Source organism: Strix aluco, chromosome 2 (genome assembly GCF_031877795.1).
Source record: "Strix aluco isolate bStrAlu1 chromosome 2, bStrAlu1.hap1, whole genome shotgun sequence".
Taxonomy (NCBI): domain Eukaryota; kingdom Metazoa; phylum Chordata; class Aves; order Strigiformes; family Strigidae; genus Strix; species Strix aluco.
This window is the reverse complement of record NC_133932.1, coordinates 54,057,299-54,073,502: the sequence shown is the minus strand read 5'-3', so window position 1 is coordinate 54,073,502 and position 16,204 is coordinate 54,057,299. Positions and strand designations below refer to the sequence as shown.

The following is a 16,204-nucleotide window of genomic DNA, read 5'->3' as shown; positions in this document are numbered from 1 at the left end:
TACCCAAATTCTGTCTGCTACCAGGCAGCTGCAGACCTAGGAGTGAGTCACTGGAATGCAGAAACTGAGATCCCTCCCTCTCTATGCTGCACCACAGAAACCAGAGGGGTTGTCAGATGAGGTAGAAAAAGCACTTTCTCTCGCAGTAGCTGGAACTGTGGAAAAGATAGGGGGGAAGCGTTTATGCACCCACACATTCACTCGTTTGCTCTTGATACTCCTCTCTAGTAAATGCTAGAGAAAAAATAGAAGAGACACTCTTGTGTTGTGGAAAATCACAAAATGAACTTTTCAGAGCACACATTAGTATTTGTTTTGTGATGTTGATACCTTTTTGGGTACTCCGTGCTATAGTGACAGCATGTTGTTCTGTGACTAAAGAGCTTTGTAGTGCAAATGTCACAGGTAAATGTTCAAATATCATCTGGGACAAAGTATTTTCCACTTCCTACTCTGTTCTGGTTTTTTTTTACATTTGTTACCAGTACTGAAAATTAGTATGTGTCTGCATTTTGGACTTGTTAGGGGATGGCTAATCCTGTTAAGGTAGAACCAGCGCAAGCAGGACGCGCATAATTATCTAAATCATCTATATTTTATACTATGATTGTTTTTATCATGCTCTTCACCAGGCATATAAAATTAAAAGATCAGTTTAAAGAAACTCTTGTAATCCATTTATAAATAAATTAAGCTTTACAGCTTTTCTTCATTCTACATACATGACTACACCACTCCGTATCTCAGCATCCTTATGGCTAGATCAGATGCCATATTGTAAAGTCTATTTAAAAATGTTATTTTGAATAAGCTTGCTAAGCATTAAATGGGGTAAAAAATTGTTTTGTTGCAAGCCAGGAAGAATGCCTACTTGATTAAATATCAAAGATCAAAATTTACAAAATAATACCATCAGAACACAAGCAAGTTCGGCTTACAAGCATTAAGGGAAGACATGATTAAACTCCTTACGATGCGCAGCATTAGTCATCGTTACTATACAATTCTGCTGTCTGCCAAAATCTCTAATCTACAGTAGAAGTAAGATATTTTGTTCATGGGGTTAATATATAACATCTGGAACAAAATAATTACTGCAAATGAAATCCAGAAGTGTGACAGAATTTTCATGTATATATATATATATAATCTGGGAAGCAGGTGTTCACTTGTTATGTTAGTGTGATAACAAGTGATAGTTAAAAGTGTTCACTTCTGTTATGTTAACATAACAGAACTCTTTCTCAGTCGTCCTATCAGACATACATGAGATAAATCTTTTGTATCGTTCTTTCTTGCTGCTGCTTCTGTCAAAACTTAAAAAAATTGAAATACTAAAGCTGAATGAATGTTGGTCAGACACTGAGTTCAACTACCAAATTCTAGGAAATGAATGACCTGTTGATTTCCTACAAAAACCTTGTTTCTCATAGCTGTGGTTATCTCAGACAAAGTAAACAAAGGACATGGGTAGGAGCATATATTTACAATAAATCTGTTGAGTACAGGTTCATATGCAGAAAACACAAACATAACTTAGTTCACATCATTGATTTTTCTTTTGAGTGACCCCACTTAGTAATCTCAATTTGCATTTGATGTATTTTGTAGAAATTATAACTGACGATTCCATTCAAGTGAGATTAAAACAAGCGTTTTAAACTGTTTTCCTGTAGCAATGATGAAGTAGGGGTGGCGATTCAAAGCCCATACACATACAAAGGAACAAGAACTTATCTCGCAACTCACTCAACTATGGGTGTTAAACGTGCAGAAGTAAACAAGGTTATTTGCTGTTTGCCTTCTTCCTGGATTCTACACAAAAGTGGGCAATGGACAGCCCCCTGTCAATTCATGCCACCTGCTCTGCCTCCTGGTTATCATAAACTAAATAAGCGCAGTGCAGAGAGGAAGAAATCCACTGCTGGAATGGGTCTGGAACCACTTCTGGCTACTGGGGTCCCTTCCACTAAGCCAGCCAGTGTTTCCAAGTAAGGAGGTTCTGATTTCACAAGAGAAGACTTAAAAAGCAAGGCACCAGTTTAAAGTCTAAGACTGATTTTTTAATCGTGAATAGAGGCTGTCTTTGGAGGAAGGGTGCTCTTCAGATACTTTCTTGAAGTTTGTGATATATAATATATGTTGTCTTAGGGAATGTAAGTCATAAACGACACCTAAGTGCTGTCAATGATTCAGATTCATATCTAAATTGCCAGGTGGCAACATGAAAGGAGGGATAAGAACAATTTTATAATGTTTCTGACTACTATTTTTTCTCCTGCTTGCGAATCTGCCAGCCCCTCCCAGTATGAACCACATACTGGGACTGAAGGTTGAGGACTGAATGAGTAACTCATTTTAACTTTTCTTTCTCCTCCTACTCCACAAGAGATCTGGACAGGTTGAAGTACATATAACTTCATACTCATATTTTTCCCTTATTTCCAACGTTATCTTATTTCAAATGCCAGATATTTTCATTTTATTTGCATTAAATGCTCCCCTATTTCGTAATGGCTTCGCTGGTACCACAGGAGGAGTAAAGTGTTACCAATCACCCAAACAGGCCTTGTGGCTAGGAAGTTCTTGGGAAAACCAGGAATCTGATGGTAATGCCAAAAAATCAATAGCTGAACCCACTTGAGCCAACTGGTAAAACTGAAGTAACACCTACATAATGACAGTGTAAAACAATCAGACCTTTAATGGAGAACAGATTTTTAAACAAGGTTTAGTGTATTCTTTATTTCCTATCTTTGCAGTGTAAAAAGATTACACCAGGAAATGATATTATAAGGCTCTTTATACCACAAAGACAAATATATGCATATATTATAAATTATTATATATGTAGTATATAACATATATAAATTCAAACTTTCAGAAAACAAAATTCAGATATAGGAAGTAAACTCAATAAAAAAAAATTACGATACTTAATTCCATTCAAGATAAAATTACTATGCTCTCTTTACAGCTGTGCTTATTGTTATTTAAAAGGAAAAACTACATAATAGAAAACAATAAGTACTTTCTATTGGTTTTTTTTAAGTTTAGAGATACCCAGGGAACTAATATGAAAAAAGAAGGATGTAAAAATATTTTGAATATATGCGAAATGGAGTTGTATTAACAAATGCTTTGTTATATCTGTTAATGTCAGATATAAAAATATTTGAAATACATAATTTGTTTTCATACTGGACAGCTAAAAAACTAGCTATTGTCTGGTCCTACCATAACTGAGGCTGTCACTGTCATTCACTGAAAGAGCCTTCTTATTAACACAGTTCTCAAAATTGAAGAGAAACAGAATTTGTTTACATTTTTTGATCCTTTGCACAATTTGTTATGGTACAGTTCAAAAACCAGGCCATTTGGTTTCTTATCCTTAGCTCATCATGCAGTCATGTTAGATTACCTTCAGGTTTTTCCTTTGGCTTTTTTACCTTCACTATAATTGGACATTTTACACAGACTGTACTCTTTGTTCATTTCTATTTGGCAGTATATTGAAATACACTTGGCATTGTTAACAAACATCCAATAATTATGATAATCTGACATACCATTTTGAAAGTTATATTGAATTTCCTCTTCTTATAGACACTAATTTCATATCTGACGTGATGGATTTTGTTTCCTCAGAAGCGTGCCTCTGTATCACTTATTTATCATAATTTGAGAAAGTGGTATGAACTTAATTCTTCCATTCTTCCATTTCTTAGGTTTCTAAAAATACATACACAGTGCAAACAACATAAATCATGTGCCATCAACTAACTGTTATAAAACCATTTACATGGAAACAGGGTGATTCTGTCTATTTTCTGCCCAATAGTTAGTTCTTAAGAAACTCAGGTGGAACAGAGAAATGGCTGAATTCATGCTTGAAATAATCCACCATATTTAGTACGATATGAAGCTTTGGTGCCTGGGGAATGGCAGGGATGTGTTATATAGCCTCTTCACCAGAAGAGCAGCATTCCCCTCTCATCTTCCTTCACATCCCCATGCCATTTTACTACAAGCCTCCCTGTTCCATCCCGGGTGGGAGTCCGTGACTCCCATTCATTTACCCCACTCCTGCTGTCAGAAGTGGGTTGTGCGAGATAATAAATGAGCGACACTGGAAAGACTCACCTCTGTGCAACTCATTGAACACAGCTTGTCTAGAAACTGCTGCACATCAGTGGTTGTCCTCCTCACAGCTCTGGCTCTGTCACAGGAAGGGGACAGCAGGAAGCGCTGTGTGGATCCAGGCACAGTGCTTCCAAATGGTTCCGCCTGGTCTGCAGAGCCGTGAATCATCCCTCACCATCAGGTGTGCATTTCATAGACTGTTTAATTGCGGATGAATAACAACTTAGGACTTACAGTACTCAAAGCAACTATAAACAATTTTATTTTTTTTTTTTTAATGAGAGGAGGATGAGGAGAGATTGTATTCCAAGAAGAATGAAAGCGAGAATTTTTTCATATGTGTGTTAATTCATCTACAAGTGGTGAAGGATGCACTGTTGTCTGTCCCCCCCAAATAGAGATGGGAGCTTGACCTGGAACCCTCTGATTACAGAAAATGGTTGCTTTGAGCCCTCAGAGTTTCAAGAGGAGAGCTATTCGAGTGACTGTTGCTATTACTTAAATTTGTATAAGCAATGCACTATTTTCAGCCCTTAATAATTAAGTTTTGTTTGGCACTTCCATGTAACCACCATGCTGAGCAACATGTCACTGAAGCCTCAAGGCATTTGGAGGCGAATGATGGAGTAGATACTCAAAATTTTCATTATTACATCTCTCACCATGTTTTTACCATCCCCAACACAATTAAGGGCAGGTTATTTTGAAGAACTTCCTGCAACTTTTATTTAGCTTGGGATATAGTTATTTAGCATTTCAAATAGCCGCGAAGCACAGAAAATGCCCGCTAGCAGCTAAATATTGGAAAGCAGACTTTCAAGTAGGTTTCCTCTAGTTAGAAAACTTACAGAAATGTTGTTACTTTCTTCCACCAAAAAAGGTAATGAACATTTATAGGTCTTTAAAAGCATGTCATATCACAAAATCCGTGTTAACAGCCTCACTGGAAAGACACCTGCCGAATTCAGTGATTTCTGCATTAGGAACTTTGCAAACAGTCCTGAGATTCCCCACACTTTTAAGCAGGTGGCAGTGTAGGTTAAAGAGACACAGATTTTCCTGCAGCTGATAGAAATTGTCGCTTTCCAATTTCTCCATTTATCTTAACCTAAGGTAAAAATATATAGCAGCACTATCTAGATGGGAACAGGCACAAATTCTGAAAAGTAGGACTTTGTTGACTCAAAACTATTCCATTATTTCCAGATGCAGCTTTGTGAGCTTTATTTCTCAGAACGAGACATTGCAGTAAGACATAACACAGCCTCTCTTCTTTAACATCTTAGTAGGAGGACCTATCTTCTGAAGATGTTAGAGGAGGTTACAGTGCAGTGATTCAGCTTCAATCCTCAACGCATACTGTTAAACAACAATAGTTTTAATATAAACAAACTCTGTGGCCTTTCTTCTGCTGGACCTTCATTTATGCTACTGACAAAGACTCGGCAGGCAAGGCAATAAGGGATTTAACTTACAGTTACTTGTTTGGATTGCTTTTTCTAGTTATTTCAAGCTTTTGTGCATAAGATGTTGTATTATCTAGCATTTGCACCTATGAATAGCTAGTAAGGTAGATTTTTTCCCAGATATGTCCTACAGTATTAAATTGAAATAAACAAACAACATGCAACAACTGAGTTTCATTTAACAAATGGTAAGTGGCTTGGACCTCTTGCTAATGCAGGAACAGAACGATTCCTTTTCAGAAACAATTTTTGAAGCGGACTGCAAACACGGTAAGAGTATCTGCCATGAAGTGGTAGGTTTTTTACTTGGCAATATGACGAATATATGTGCATGTAAATACTTTTGTGGAAGTGAAGCAGTATTCATATGGACTGGTTCTGTGGCAGGAGAATACAGCTGGACCTAAAACTGAAGAAAGAACAGCATTTTGGGGGGTGCAGGATGGGTAAAAAAGACAACTTCTTTGCAGAAATTGGTTTCCAGATTTAATTCTGATCTACACAAAATTTAGGATTTTCTAATGGGAACTAACTGAACTGGTGGGGACATCCAGCTACTCCTCAGGGTGTTGCAGAGTACACAGAACCAGGGAGCAACCAGGGTTGGGAGAGAAGGAAAACCATGGTGGTAGCAGAAAAAGCATTTTATATTCTCTGAACATTGCAAGATGAGATTCCCCGGCTGCCCATTTAAAACCATGTTACCGAAATGCTTCAAGGGTTGTAGTGTGTTGAGCAGAGTTTCCATTAATCACCATATGTGCTTCAGAGGGGCAAGTTATTCTTTTCCTCCTCTTGAATGATGTGGCTCCTCAGTGACATCTTGAGATTAACATGAGGACCTGTAACTGAGCAATTAAAGTTGTGGGAAGCATTGAGGGAAAGGCACAGGACTGGGACTTTGGAGAACGGCAAAGCTGGGCCTCACCCCTGCTCCATCACTGGCCATCTGCAGGCGCTTGGGTAATTACATTCCCTGTTTCAGCTCCTCATGTATAAAAAGAGAAGTATCTCCTTCCAACATGTTGGGGTCTGGAGATGGAAATATCCCCTTGTAACCTGCCTGTCATTATCTTCTCTACACTACAGAGAAAAGAAATAAAACTAACTGGAAATGGAACCTACGCAATCTTCCCCCTTTGGTTTCTCCACAAACTCCCCGCAGATGGCTCTTTATTCCTCCTCCTCGCACCCACTCAGGTCTTTATGGAGTACCTCCCAAGAAAGCAGCCAGCTCCTCTGGCTGGGGCCGACCTTCTCCACACTCATCCCTCAGCCACGGGGTGCAGGGGATGGGGTGCGGGGGCTCCTTCCTCCCTCTCCCCACCACGGAATGGGAGGGCTGCCCCCCTGCCTTGCCACAGACACCTGGGGGAAGGCAGCACCTGTCCCTGAGGGCCGGGACATGGCGTCCTGCCAGGGACATCGCACACAGACACCCCCTCACACAGGGACTCCCCCACTCACACACTACGCAGATACACCCCCACCCCCACGTCCCAACACACAGAGACACCCCCTCACAGACACACGCACACAGCCCCGCTCAGAAACACCCCCCCACACACACACACACAGGTACACCCCCACGCCACGCAGAAACGCCCCCCCCCCGAAGCACCCCCAAGCAAACACACCCACACATCCCCACTCGCGGAAACACACCGCACGCCTGCCACGCACATACGCGCCCCCCTCCCCCCCCAGCCCCCGCAATCACACCCCACAGAGACACCCACGCCCCGCGGACACCCCCCGGGCGCGCGCACGGGCACACTGCCGCCCGCGCGCGCCGCCCCCGCGCCCCGCCACCGCCAGGCGCATGCGCAGCGCGGGCGCGGAGCTGTCCGAGCGCTGAACGCCCGGCGCGGCGCGCGCCCGCCGGCCTCATTCCGGCACAGGCGCCGGGGTTCCCCGCGGCCCCCGCCCGCGCCGGCCCCCCCCGGCCCTCCCTCCACCCCTCCATCCCTCCCTCCATCCCTCCCCGGCAGCGCCGACGCCTCCCTGCCCAAAGAGGGGAAAAGCAGACCGGCCCAGTAGCCCCACCACCGTTCATAAATACTAATTTTCAAAGCGAAAAGGGGAATAAAACATACCGGCAACAGAACTGCTCTCAGCGCTATTCCCTTTTGCATGATGCTCCTCACATAGTCGGGTTTCCTCTTCTTTCCCTTTTCTTTTTTCTTTCTTTCTTATCCTTTTTTTTTTTTTTTTTTTTTTTTTTTTTGTCCTCCATCACCAAAAGCGAGGCGGGGGAACGACCAGGTCTGATGCTTTGTCTCTTTTGTGCTGGCTGCTGGAGATGAGCCTAGGCTTGACCTGACCATGATTCCAAGGACTGGCACTTCTTTTTTACCCCCAGTTTGTAGAGATGCAAACCTTCTCTTCCTGATTGTCAAGAAAAATAAATTATTGCTGAATTTGGGAATCTAGGCAGCACCAGCTTACTTTTCCCCTGCATCTCTCTGGAATCGTTTCTGGGATATTTTCCAAATCATCACAGAAAGCAGGAGGAATGAACCGGCAGCTAGTGAAAATTTTGACAACCTTGTTTGCATTTTTCTTAGAGACAAACCACTTCAGGTAGGTGATACAACGCTATGTGATGATGTTTGTCAAAAGGTTGTGGAAATCATAACTATAAAGATACTACGTCACATTAACCTAGTTTGTTTGCTATATTTGAGAGTATTTCATGTTCGTTCTATATAGGCTATCCCTTTTACACTCGGAGACTCGTTGCTTGGTAACAAACACAAAAAATAATAATCTCAAGTTTGGGTGATCTATTTTCCATTTCTGTGATTCAAAGACATGATTTTTCACCGAGTATCAATATAGCTAAAAACATTTTCTTCAGTTTTTCTTCCAAAATGCAAATTCTCTGCTCCCACTGGAGGTTGTTTAGGAAGTTGCTTTGGTTCCCTCCTCTTCAGGCTTTGGAAATGATTGAACCGGTTTTGTCAGGGATGTAGTTATCTGAAATTACAGAACCAGCCCTCTGATTTTGGGAAAACCCTGGATCAGACTAGTATTGTGCTCACTTAAAGTACTAGCACATATGATTGTTGTTACTATTTTTTTTTTAACATTTCATGAGCTTTTGCTTCAGCTATTGACTATTTGCGGTGCAGAGCAAACGAGTCAGCCTTATTAACCAAAACACCATTTTAGCTGAGATTCATTATTATACTGTACACTGCTGTGTATCTACATGTACACATATAAAGTGTTTTTATACGAGTAATGAGGTATATATACAGTGACAGAGTGAAATAGCGTTTATATTCCTGAGTCTGGTGGGATCACAACGCAACTCATAACTAGTGGGCTCTGAATGAAAACAGTAGTAATTTGTACAGAAACATCCCAAATAAGTGCACTGGATTAATTTTCTAGTTTTTATTATCTTAACTGAATGGTTTTAGTATTTAAGTGGTGAATATAATCTATTATTTTATTAAAAATTAGAGATATTTTGTAATGGTACCATGTCATTGACAAAAGCAAAAGAAGCAACTGCCCCCTGTAAATGGAACCTGAAAAAACGCGGGGAATCATACCACGAGAATTTACTATCACCTTGTCTTTTAAGAATTCCGGTGCATTTGTAAAGGGATAAAGGGTCTGATATTTACTTCACATTTCAGATGCTCACATGTATATCTAATTTGCTTATACTGGCGTATAGATGCACGAAGAAAACCCACGAAACACTCCTGAAACTGAGTGGTTCCTTTTGGGCAAATATATAGAAAACACAGTCATAGAATTACTTTTAATATAGCTCAAAGATTATGTTGAAACATAGACACAATGAAATTGGTTATTTAAGAATCAAGATAATGATTTATGATGAAATCTGTGCTTCTACACACCAGATATAACCATTTAATTCTAGTTTCTTTTTCCCTAGGGAACAACCATGAGAAACTCCTAAATTCTATTTCTCTGCAATATGTAATGTGCTTGTAATATGTAATATGCTATGTACACAGAGTTTTGCATGTATGATATGGTACCAGAAGTTTGCTCTAAAATCCTGAAAAGAGATGTGTTCCAAGAGCTTGCATATATAAATACCATCTGGTGATAATACTAATAAATTTTATTGCTTAATGTTCATTGAAAAAATCCCTAATATCAGATGTGACTGACTCTGGAACCCTTTTTGCAGTGTTGGGGAAGAATCCAGACAGTCACTATCATGATTTGAATCTTTGTTGGGTAGCATCTGTAAAAGACATTTTTTTGCATTTACATCCTTCCCAACATTAACAAAACCAATATTTTTCAGTGTTGCTTGGTGAGTCTTGCCAGCTATTGTTTGGAAGTTTAAGACCATCTTAAACCGGTGCTAACATATAGTTTTAGCAGCATATATGTAATTAAAGCAATGATACTAAATAGGATATCAAAGTCTCTGTAAGATTGTTCTACGCATTAAGATGAAGAGTAAATTGAATCTTTTAAAGTCTTAAATCTGTAATGAATTTCTTTTTAAAGCTGAGCTTTTTTCCTGAATAGCAAATTGTGTCCATGCATACTACCTTAAGCTCATTTTTATTTCTAGAATAAAGTTTTCAGATGAAAACTAGACTATATTTTACTATAAAAATATTAATTGCTACATTCACTTAATTGAGACATTTTTATTTAGTGCTATAATTTCTCCATGACTTGAATACAATACAAGCTAAATATTAGCTAATGGTGGCTAATAATTTATTTAGGACGACTTTCTGTAAAGAACATGATTCAAGATCTGGAAAATCCCCCTCACAGACCCTGTCTCCTTCAGATTTTTTGGACAAATTGATGGGAAGGACATCGGGGTATGATGCTAGAATCAGACCAAATTTTAAAGGTAAGTTTTTTTCAAACTTCTGATCAATTAATTGGTTATGTTTTGGTTTGAGGGTTTTACCTCTGGGTTCTGATCGTCTTTTCAATAACTTCAATTTTCCAGTGTGATAGTGTCATGGAGATCAGATGATCCATGGAGAGAACTAGGAGAGCAGTGTAGTTAATAAGGGACCAGAGCTTGAAAACCCTCTTTTCACATGACAATAATATTTAGCTGTCAGAGGTTGCTTCTGAAGACCTTATGAACTCCACATAGTAAATAGGATTCCAGGTTCCACACTAAAATCAATTGAGATGACTTGTTCCTGAAATTTTTAAAACCATGAAGACAATATCTTTAACATTCCCGTGCTGAGCTGTTGTCTTCTTTATAGCAGTGTCTGAAGAAAAGGTCTATGCTTTCATTTGACTTGAAAGAAGTAAAAACTTCTTCCCCAAAATAGGGATATAGGCACCAAGGTGTGCACATAGAGGATTTTATCTTGTGAATGTTGACTGAATGATAAGAACTGATTTCTCAGGATCCCTACAAAATATAAAAACCATATCCTGTTTGTCACTTCCATGACTCTGCCTTTTTCTTCCAAAATTTGGGCTGAGTTGTGGAGAGTCACCACCACCATTCCAGCACAAAGAAGTCTGTGGACTGGAGGCTTGTTTTGCAACCATTGCGATTCACAGCAAGTTTTCCTTGCTGCAGTTCTGTAAATCCCTATGGAAGTGAACACAGAATATCTTGTGGTTTTTAATGAAAGTTGGGAGAGAAGTTTTCATTGCAAATATTTAACATTTCTGAAGAGCCCTATAATTCCACAAAAAGTGGCTTTTCTATGCTGATTTAAAGCTCAGAATGTGGTTTTACTGTGAAAACTGATAAAATGCTTCCTTCCTTAACAAATCTGATACCAATGTACATTTACACTGGTATCTATTGGCTTTAGTCACTGAAATGCATGTTCTCTTGTATTGAACCTTGTTGACAGTGCTGTGAAAGTTGATAGCGACTGGAAAAAATAACTTCTTAGTCAGTGAATGAACTTTTAGAAAAGAAGAATCTCGCATGTCAATGAGAAAAGTGTTTAATTAAATTTAGATCAAAGATCAGCTTCTTCTCTCTGTTCCACATGTGCAAATTAACAAGATTTGGAACAAAGTGCCTTTTTTGACTGCTTCCTATGCCTGAGTGAGGAGGAACTTAGTATTGCTTTCAGATCCAAAGGTTTGAAAGCTGACAAGTTAGAAATGTTCTAGCCAGGAAAGTCTTAAGTTTTAATTTCAGAATAGTTTTCAAAGTCCTTATTGAGTTCCTGAACTGGAGTCCACATTAGCTTGTAGTAAGTAACATTAGGCATTGCATTAGGCTGTCACATTCATTTTGTGCATTTGCACGAGTATTAGCGAAGTTTTAGAGAGTGCAAATGAAGGCAGAAATTGCCTGGACTGAGCAAGGTAGCAGTCATTAAGAACTTATTCCTGCCCTTTATATAGGAGAGACACTAAAAGACTTCTGCTTAATCTCTTTTAGCTCAGATAAAACCAGGAATAGTAGCAGTCCCTGTACATGGGACAACTTATAGACAGCTCTTTATTGTTCCCCAGTACGTGTCTAAAACCATTTTGTGAAAAACACAGGAGACAGATTCACAGATTTGCTGCCTTGATGTTCAAGCAGGCAGAGCAGGTACGGTGTGCATGATGTTGTATGGTGCATGCTGAGTGTTTGACAGACACTGCTGCCCTTAAGTCCCATGATTTCTTTGTGTTCCCAAAGGAAAACTGCTGCCTGATAACACCTATGAACCCTTAATGGAAAAGAATCTGCCATTCTTAATTTTTTTTTTTTTTTTTTTTTTATTAAGTCACTTTCCAGAGCAGGATGGTACTTTGCAACAGTTTGAACTGATCTCCAGTGTTTTTCATAACTCCACATCTCTGAGCTCTCCTGGAGCTCTCAGTCTTCCAGTGAGGGGTCTGAAAGGTTTTCTTGTTCTTTGCTATGTTCCTTTGAAAGGTATTTTGTATTCCAGAGTTCAGAACTAGAGAGTTAAGTCATGCAGTTTTGAACTTCGCATCACCAGTCAAATCCTTGTCAGCTGATAACCATTTTTATTAGTTAATATGATGCGCACTCATGTTCTAGTTGCCTAAGTCTTGTTAACTTTTTTAAAAAATTGAAAATACTTATTGTTCTATATTATATATTTCTTCCTTTCAAAGAATAAGAAGTGCGTCTGCTAAGAGGTCAAAAAATAAATTTATCTTGCATGGAGTTAGGTATTATAAAGGTTTTTTTGTACTGAGTCTTTATTGTGACCATAATACAAATTGTTTTCGTTTCTAACATTCATTGATCTGTTTGAGATCTTTTCTGGGATATGGGCTATTATAGAGTACTGATACTCTAAATCACATAAATGGATGTATATATGAAATGTTGAATGATTACCTAGTTCATAATATATTTTGTATTTTAAGACAAAGATTTTTAAGTATAAAAGGTCTGCAGGAAAAATGGATCAAACTAGGGATCTGCTATCTGGCTTTGCATGTAGTCTGGAGTTAATATTTGTTTCCTGTGTTTCACAAAAGATATTGTTGATCAAGAGAGTTGGGCCACTACTCATGGATTTGTCTAGCTTTTTCTGCTTTTGACTAGTTACACAGCTTTCTCCGAGTCCACCGTAGGCATTTTAAAGTGTCAGATAAGCCTGATTTCATGGAAAGGCAACTGTCTAGAACCCATTTATCTTATACCACTGATTATACAATAATTAAATATACTTTTATGACGACTCTGAATTACTGGAAAACAGCAGCTATTTGATTAATTTGTGGAATAAAGGCTACACATTCTAAAGAGAAAGGAAAATGCTACTTACTGGAACAAGGTGTTTTATCCAGATAAGGCATTTCATCCTTAGTTACTGCTTTTCCCTAACTTGCTCTTGCGAATTAGAAAATTCAGGAAGATAGTGGAAGAACAACAGGTGAATATATAAATATTTAGACATTAATAGCAAGTTTTTTTTTTTCTGTTTTTTGTTTGAGCTGTGGGTTTTTTTCAGAAGTACTATATACTGAAAGATCCTTTCTTTTTTGTATATTTCTGTCTCATACAATCATTTGAAAGCAGAGGAACAGATTTCTGGTTCTCCTTGACACATCAAGTGATTGGGTACAAGATGACCAGGCACTGAGAGGGACTGTCCCCCTGATGCACAGCCAGAGAGAAGTGCCAGAGTGACAGCTCTCAAAATTGCCTTTCTTTAATCACTGTCTGTCAGATACTTAATGTGTACTTTTTTCATCTTACTATTTAATTTGAATAGGCTAATAATTTGCGTAAGGACACAGAGGGGAATACTTTTAAATGTAAATATGAAGACTGCAATCTAATACTAATTGAAGTCCCTAAGAGTCTTTCTGTTGACAGCAAACATACGCTCGTGGTCCTATGAGTTGATTTGCCGTTTCTTCTTCAATTATAACATCAGTTGAGCATGGTTTCTGTAAAGTAATAAAATGTGAAACCTGCATGATGTACTTTTTACCTGATTAATATTAATGTTATATTTTTTAATGGCAAAAACCATCAAGAACAAATCAGAGCAATGTATTTTACTTTCTCCACTGCTCGCTTTGCTTTCCTCAACAAAACCAGAAATAGCAGCATAGGGCACCTGTGTTATAAAACTAGACAAGAATGTGCTTTCTCACTGGTAGAAACCAGGGATAGTGAAGAAGTATCTTAGATTAATGTATACTCATCTCAGACTCCCTCAAGAGCACTGTGTGCAATGCCATGATACAAGGGCTCAATCTACAACTTAATCACAACATGAGACTTGGGGTAATGGAAAGTCAGCTTGAATTTAAAATTTCCTAGCAGGTGTTGACTTTCAAAGGTTACTAAATTATTTCCATTTTTTAATACCTTTATCTTCTAAACCCACTTAAAATCTAAACATAAGCTAGAAATGATCAGATAGAGAAAACTATTTATCTATAGGCACTACTATGTCCTTTATGCCAGATACTTTACATAGTAGACTGGCTGTCATCCACTGGGTGGAGAGAAGGGGCATTTATCTTTTGCTATGGAAAACATCTGCAATGAAGATGATAGTGATTTTCTTTTGTTTAAATTTCATTCAATGTTTTAAGTGCATTCTTTTCCATTAAGTCATTATTTGCTAAGAAATACTCTGATTTTTATGGAGTTACATGGAGGCATGGAACAACAGTGCCCATTAATGTTACCCTCATCACTGGATGGTGGAATGCAGTGTGAATTAACTTGCCCAAAAGCTGCTGTTTCTGAACTCAGAGAAGTCTTGTTAGAAGGATGCAGCTTGTGGGTGTAGTGACTGTAGTTATAAAAGATTAATCTGTGATTATAGTGGCGTAATGTCATTTTCATGCCAAGTCAGTGGGTTTATATCTGAATAATAAACACACAGACTAATTAATTTACTGAAAATTAGCTTGACAACTGTTACAGGAGATGGCTTATGCACTTTAATACTTTAACTCCTTGGCAGCAAGGGTCAGTTTTCCCCATATGTTCAAGCCCATTGCTTACTTATTTGGCCCCTGAGTTGACCAGTAATGAAATACTTTAAAAAGCATGAATAGAAACCACTGAATGACATTTAAGGGTGAAATTAATGGCATCAGGCTATATAAATAAAACCAGCTTCTATGTACATGCTAAGAAGAGGAAATATCTGCAGGAGTTGATCTTAATCTAGACATGACACTTCACAATAAATACATGTTGGAAAAACAACCTGTAAATACATATAAAAGTTGAAAAGCATACTTAAGATAGGCTGTGGGACTGCAGTGATTTGTTCTCCAGTGGTTAACAACCTTCCCAAAGCCGGACTTCAGTTGCTAACAGCTACTGGCCATGAAGCCAGATGCAGTGAGTATCCTGCACTGGGCTATTTTCCAACCAGTTCAAAGGCTCAGAGAGCTGTCTCCGATGGAGACTCAAATCCCATTCAGACATGACAGCATGTAGTAATGAAGTGCACGCTATTGGTTCATTCATGTAGTAAGGCATGGGCTGAAGGTTCATTGTAGGAGAAGAGAGTCTACCTGGCCAGTTTTCGGACGTGGCCAGGCCATTACACTCCCTAAATATAGGTTGCTTGAGACGTGCAATCCATTATTAGGGTGGTATGCTTCTGGTTTATTTTCTGCCTTGAAGCGCATCTACAACTTTACGCTGTTTTCAGATGAAGCTGTGTACACACATCTCACTGCACAGTTAGATGCTGTACAAGGATCCTTACCCACGGGATACTGAGTTTATTTGGTTTTGTTTTATTTTTATTCAACTACAAAAATGTAGCTAAGGAAATGATGTTCAGCCCCTGCCCTAGCTATGCACATTTTCATGCAGAAACTTTTTAACTGCAGTTATGCAAGGATGCTTTAACTGTGTTTCGTTTAAAACTGCTGGTAAAGACGGCTATGGAACTTGTCCTTTCCCTCTGTCTTTAATTTCAGGTTCTTTCCCAGAACAGGAGTAGACTAGGGGAGTTGCAGGGACAGTTAGGTTATGCCTAGGCTTCTAGACAAATGAGGCCAGACAGCAGGCTTAAGCAGCCCTCCTGATTATCTACGTTGCTTAGCAGTTTACTCATTTCCTCGATCACTTTCCAAGCTTCCTGCAGCCAGTTTCTTCCAAAGCAAGTCAGAAAGGCTGTGAGCATACAGCA

The 16,204-nt window shown here is 38.9% G+C and overlaps 1 protein-coding gene across 4 annotated transcripts in view; it reads left to right on the top strand.

Annotated features, from left to right (window-relative positions):
* Positions 1–7,646: 7,646 nt before the first annotated feature.
* Positions 7,647–16,204, top strand: part of GLRA2 (glycine receptor alpha 2) — a 130,246-nt gene continuing 121,688 nt past the window's right edge. For all 4 annotated transcript variants that reach the window (XM_074814772.1, XM_074814769.1, XM_074814773.1 and 1 more), the window contains exons 1-2: positions 7,647–8,192; positions 10,343–10,476. In XM_074814772.1, coding sequence (XP_074670873.1) covers positions 8,125–8,192; positions 10,343–10,476 — 202 coding nt within the window. In that variant the 5' untranslated portion in view covers positions 7,647–8,124. The remainder of the gene's footprint in view (positions 8,193–10,342; positions 10,477–16,204) is intronic.